The sequence below is a fragment of the Microtus ochrogaster genome, unplaced genomic scaffold, assembly GCF_000317375.1.
Source record: "Microtus ochrogaster isolate Prairie Vole_2 unplaced genomic scaffold, MicOch1.0 UNK26, whole genome shotgun sequence".
Taxonomy (NCBI): Eukaryota; Metazoa; Chordata; class Mammalia; order Rodentia; family Cricetidae; genus Microtus; species Microtus ochrogaster.
The window spans coordinates 951,487-957,450 of NW_004949124.1; the positions used below are offsets into that span (position 1 = coordinate 951,487).

At 34.3% G+C, this 5,964-nt stretch overlaps 1 protein-coding gene across 10 annotated transcripts in view; it reads right to left on the reverse strand.

Moving 5' to 3' along the window:
* Birc6 (baculoviral IAP repeat containing 6) overlaps window positions 1-5,964 on the reverse strand; it is a 196,628-nt gene that overhangs the window by 106,771 nt on the left and 83,893 nt on the right. For 7 of the 10 annotated variants that reach the window (XR_003378819.1, XM_026789677.1, XM_026789674.1 and 4 more), the window contains 3 exons: window positions 5,368-5,514; window positions 1,167-1,354; window positions 105-428 (listed from right to left, as the gene is read on the reverse strand). Coding sequence is in view for 9 of the 10 variants with exons in the window: in XM_026789677.1 (XP_026645478.1) it covers window positions 105-428; window positions 1,167-1,354; window positions 5,368-5,514 (659 nt within the window). In the remaining variant the exon portion in view is untranslated. The remainder of the gene's footprint in view (window positions 1-104; window positions 429-1,166; window positions 1,355-5,367; window positions 5,515-5,964) is intronic. The other 3 variants (XM_026789673.1, XM_005367936.2, XM_026789676.1) reach the window with 2 other exon arrangements.

Consider the following 5,964-nt stretch of genomic DNA (forward strand, 5'->3'; position numbering starts at 1 on the left):
GGATGTGCTTAGTTGATATTTTAAACATTTAGCTTCCAAAGGTAGAATTTATTTAAAAATATAAGAATTTGTGTAAGCTAACATTTATTTGAAACATCATTTACCATTCTAGACTTGTTGGAATTTTTGTTATGTGCAGCAAGATTCACTGCTGGAGGATCAATGACTGAGCCTGGAAAAAGCTGTGCAAGTTCAGCATTAATCACAACAGAAACGGCTTCATTGGGGGGAGTCAAAGGTGGAGTCATGAAAAGTGGTGTTGTTTTTGGAGTAGGTGGAATAACATCAGATGGATGGATGAAAAATCCAGGGGCAGCAATAGGGTTGGAAGGCACAGAGTTGTGAACAGGGCCTGCTGCTGATGCTGCTGATGCTGCTGCAGCTGCTGCAGCTGTTGTCTGGTGCAACTTGGCTTCCAGCTTTGCTTTCTGTAAAAGAAACAAAAGCAACACCTATAGAAGAATCCTGACTACCTAAGTTGTGAAGAACACTCTATAGTTATATAAAAAAGTTAGACAAGATAACTAAATTCTAGTTACGTAAAGATAAAACTGGACTCAACAACACATGAAGTACTGCCTCAGTAGGATATGTCTTGAAATACTGTCTTATTAGGGAACTAAAATTTGATCAAAAGATGAAAACCAAGCAGAACACTTAAATGTAAAGAAAAAACCAAGTTATGCTATAAATGAACCAAAAATGGATTTAATGATAATTGATCTGATATAACTTCTCATGAGGAATTTGTACAGGCTGCACTTAGTCAGGAGTTAAATCTATAAACCATGTTATTATTGTTGTTATACTTAGCATCAAATTAATGTAATTGATCTTTATAATGTCCTACATTCACTATTTCATGAAAACAGTAAACATTAACTTTACAATGTTTCTCCAGGAGTGTTTAAATATAAAATAAAATTAACTTTAAGACTGAACAAAAAGTATCATTTTCTCTTAATCATGTATTAAATAAAATGCATTCATGTAATTTTAATACATCCAAATATATCACAAAGACTTTACCTCAATTTTTTGTTGAAAACGATTAACTCAGATTGGACAATCTACTTCCTTTATGAAAATAATGGGTCATTTTTACAGTACTTTTCAGCTTTTGAAGTTTAGAGACAGCATGAACAAAGAGCCAAATAGTCTCCAACCTGTTGCTGAAGCTTCAAAAGCTGCTGCTGTTTCTCTTGCAGCACCTGTAGCTGTTGCTCGGCTGAAGCCATTGCATGAGAGAGAGACTGCAAAGCTACCTGGGCTGCTGAACTCAGGGCTGTCGAGGCTTCCCCAACTGTCCCAGATGATAGTCCACCTACTGCAGGAGTAACCCCAAAGGAACTCACTGGCATGAGACAAGGGAAAAACAAACAAAGACACCAGGATGAAGAAAAGACTCACAGAGGTACATGGTGAAAGTACATAATTTGACATTAAAGCTATATTAAACTTAATTAAAACTATATTTAAACTTTAAAAATAAGAAAGGCTTAGATTTTATTCAGTGTCAGGACACTTGCCTAAAAGGCTCAGAGAACTGAATACAATCACCACTATCACCATATACACATGAACACTGCAATGTGGTGTTACTAATACTGATACTCAAGTTCGAAGAGGGTCCTGGAACAAATGTTCACAAGTATTTCTGGTACAGAAAAATCTGCACATGATCAAAAAAATCAAATAATCTTATATAACATGAACATAAAATGTAACAGTATCATTAGTTTTCTTATACACTGAAAACCCTGTCTTAGTCTTAAAAAAAACACCCTACTTAGTGGGGTGTGATACACACACCTACAATCCGATTCAAACAGAGGAGGGCAACATAATGAGTTTCACTGCAAGAATCATGTCAAATTTTGCCAGGTGATGGTGACGCATGCCCTTAATCTCAGGATTCTAGAGGCAGAGGCAGGAAGAGCTCCAAGAGTTCAAGGTAGCCTGAGTGAGTGCCAGGAAAGTTAGAGAAAACCTGTCTCAAAAGTAGAAAGAAAGAGAGAGAGAGAGAAAGAGAGAAAGGGAGAAAGAGAGAAAGAGGGGGGGGGGGGACAAAGGAAAGGAAAGAAGGGAGGGAAAAAGGATGACATTAAAATTTAAGGATATTAATTAAACAGAAGAAAGATGCTTAATTCCTCTTTTAAACAAGACATATTTCTTGTCTTTTAACTGTAAATACGACTTTGGTCTGCATGTACATCTGTGCAACAGATGTGTGCCTGGTATTACAGAGGTCAGTAGAGTCTACAGAAGCAGATATAAAGACAACATGTATGTATACTAGACTGAATCTTGAATCTTCACAAAAGCAACAACTGCTCTCAAATGCTGAACCATCTCCCAACTTTCATCTCCATATTTTAATCTATAGACTAGACAAGAGATAAAGACTGAAGAGAATGTTTTAAGTCCTGGCTTTATTAATTTTGCTATAAGAGAATATACATACAAACTTATTTTCTATTTCCAGCTCATTGGAACTTCAAACGGAGAAAAATACATTTTATACACAGTCAAATCTAACCCAAATTACTTATTTACAAACATTCTCACCAGTAAAAGCAAAATTTGACTTTTTCAATGTAGCTCATCAATATAGTATAAATGAACACTTTTTCCATTCAATACTTATACATTTTGAAAATCTGATGTAAAAGCTTAATTTTATAATTTATTCTATCACATTAACATAATATAAAAGGTCAGTCTAATACAGTTAATATTTTAATATTTGTATTATTACAGGCCTTTACTAAAAAGATCCAATGGAAAAGAGTAACTATTATAATGACAGTATACTTTGTATATATCACTAAATGATGCTCTTTTTTATTCTTTGGTTTTTTTCAAAACAAGAGTATTTCTATGCAGCTTGAGAAGTCCTGAGACTGCTCTGTAGACCACACCAGCCTCTATCTCAGAGATCCACCTGTCTCTGCCACCTGAGTGATGGGATTAAAGTGTATCATGCCCTGTGCCTAACTGAAATCCATAATAAATTACAACACTTAACAGATTATTAGATACATGAGGTAAATGTCATGACTCCAATCCTCTGCTGATTAAGCAATGACACAATAGCTAAGCTCACAGTAAAGAACTGGGTATGGAACCCAAGCCAAAATAAACATGCATCTTATCTAAACTCATTAAATCAATAAAACAGTGGAGCTAATTAAGCAGAATACTACTGAATTATTATGTGTATGAGATAGTGTTATAATCTCATTTATAGATAATGAATCTAAAGTGAGGAAGCAGTACTCAATCAATTTCTAAAAGTGGGGAACATAACAAAAGCTATGTATGTCAAAAAATAAACATAGTACATGTAGACACTACCTATTATAAGGGGGAAAAAAGAAATGATTCCATTGCTTGCTTCGCAAGAGGGGATAACCAAAGATATAAAGAATAATTTTTCAGACATAATATTTAAGTTTTTTTGGAGCTTGATTTGTATATGTATGAGTATTTTACCTAAATATATGAGTATACATACCATGAGTGTTCCTAGTACCAATGAAAGCTAAAGTGATGTCAGATACCCCAGAACTAAAGTTACAGGTGGCTGTGAACCATCCTGAAGGTGCTGGAAACCAAACATGGGTACTCCTCTGCAGGAGCAGCCAGGGCTCTTTACCCCCTGAGCTATCGCAATTACCCCAATACTATTACATTTTTTATGTCTTCAAAACATTAATGATTCAAACACAAATTTTCTTAAAACTAAAAGTATTGATTCCTAATCTTATGACAGGTTCCAGGAGAAGATCATGGTTTCTATGTTAAAAGTTTTCTGTAAGCTTTATGAAGACTACAGTGTAAGAAAACAAAGCAATCTTGACGTTACCAAAACTTCCATTCATATATATGTATTTTAAATCTGAAGTGTCATCTTCATACATAAACTAAACTTTGTTTATTTCCACAATAAAAATGTACAAAGCAAAATTTGAAGGAAAACATACTTAAAATTAACTGATAAATTCTTTTAAAACTGTCCTTTCCATAATCAAATCCAGGATTATAAACTGAATTCTCCTATTGTTGGTAGTTTTTTTTAATACTATTGATTTTTTTTTTAATCTGCTTCTTTGATAGGACTAAGAACTTGATCCAGATTTTTTGTTTTGGTTTGTTTGTTTGTTTGTTTTTTGAGACAAGGATTTTCTGTGTAGCTTTGGTGCCTGTTCTGAAACTAGCTCCTGTAGATCAGGCTGGCCACAAATTCAGATTCACCTGCCTCTGCCTCCTGAGTGCTGAAATTAAAGGCGTGCACCACCACCAAGCTTTAATCCAGATTCTTAAGCACACTTGGCAAGTGTTCTACCACTGAGCTACACTAGGCCTGTAAGATTAAGGAAGAGTTTGAAGTGGCAATGGCTTAAATAAGATTACTAGTAAAGTCAGTTCAAAAAAGATACTATTCAAATCCTCTGCAAAGGAAATACAGACTTAAGCCAAAATACAAATATTCTTTATTTGTTGTTTTTGTTTTTGAAGACAGGATTTCTCTGTGTAGCCCTGGCTGTACTGGAACTCACTCTGTAGAACATGCTGGCTTCGAACTCACAGAGTTCCACCTGCCTCTGTGTACAAGTGCTAAGATTAAATGTGTGTACCACTACCACCAGATTAAAATACAAATATTCTTTATTATAAAATTTTTAATTCTTTTTGCCGAAATAAACATACATTAATACTAAAACGTTTGGGGGGGGGCACACAGAAAAAATTTAAATAGCAAGCATCTGCATGACTTACAGGCATAATTGTTAAGTGTGGAAGTTGCTTATCTAATCAATACCAACACATACCACAATCATACAGTTTTCATCACTGCAACACTTCCAAGACCTCACTAAGACAAGCTCTTGTTATAAAGCCCAGGCTGAATTCAGTATTCCAGTGACTATAGGCAGGTAAAACACAACTGAAACTACCATTAATTTAAGTATAACAAGAAACATCAGGATATCAAAATTATAAACTAGCTATCATCTGATTGCTGAAGATGGATATGGAAATATTTATCTACCTTACTCTTCTGTTTTCATTCTGGTTGATATTTCCCATAATAAAAAGTTCCTAGAAATGTATGCACATATAAAAATAAACGATTTTAAGGAAGTACATTACTGGAAATGGAAAAATCATGTACTGACCTTGAATGCAAAAACTATTCATGGTATTCCCTCCAAACAAATCTCTCTCTCTCTCTCTCTCTCTCTCTCTCTCTCTCTCTCCTTCTACTTACCATTCAGAAGATCTAAAATTTACATATTTAAATAGCTTCATATCATTCTTGTACATTACGACACAAAGAATGTAATAAAAGAAGGTATATACCAGTAAACGTACTTGCATCATCCCTTTCTATTCTGGTTCCATCACTAGTTGACACGCAAGTAAAGTGCAGGGGTTCAACCTCTAAAAGTCCAGTGAGAGATGTGAAACTTCCCTCAGCAGCTGTGCAACTACTGACTTTTCCATTTCCTAGTGCAGAAAGGAAAACCTCATAATGCAAGAAGATAATCTATACAAGGCATGAAGTAACAATAATCATGACTACTATACCAAAAATGTACAAACATCACACACTACTTTAACAAAAGGGACATTAAGAAAAATCTATAAACAAAGATACTAGTTCTTTGGACCATGAGTTGCTTTAAATTTTGAAAACAACTTTTTTTGTGTTTTAATATTTGCAAATTTCACTATAAAGTATCTTTAGTATGCACTTCTGAAATACTCAAAATTCTGAAACTTTTTTGACCACTAACATGATGGACAAAAGTTTCAGTTTTGGATTTTCAAATTACATATATTCAAAGTTGTTTTTTATTTTTGAGAAGAGGGACAAAGAAATTAATACATTACATCAAATGGTTTTAATAGTTCTTAGACATTATGGCTAAACTCTTTTTTTTTGGGGGGGGGGGG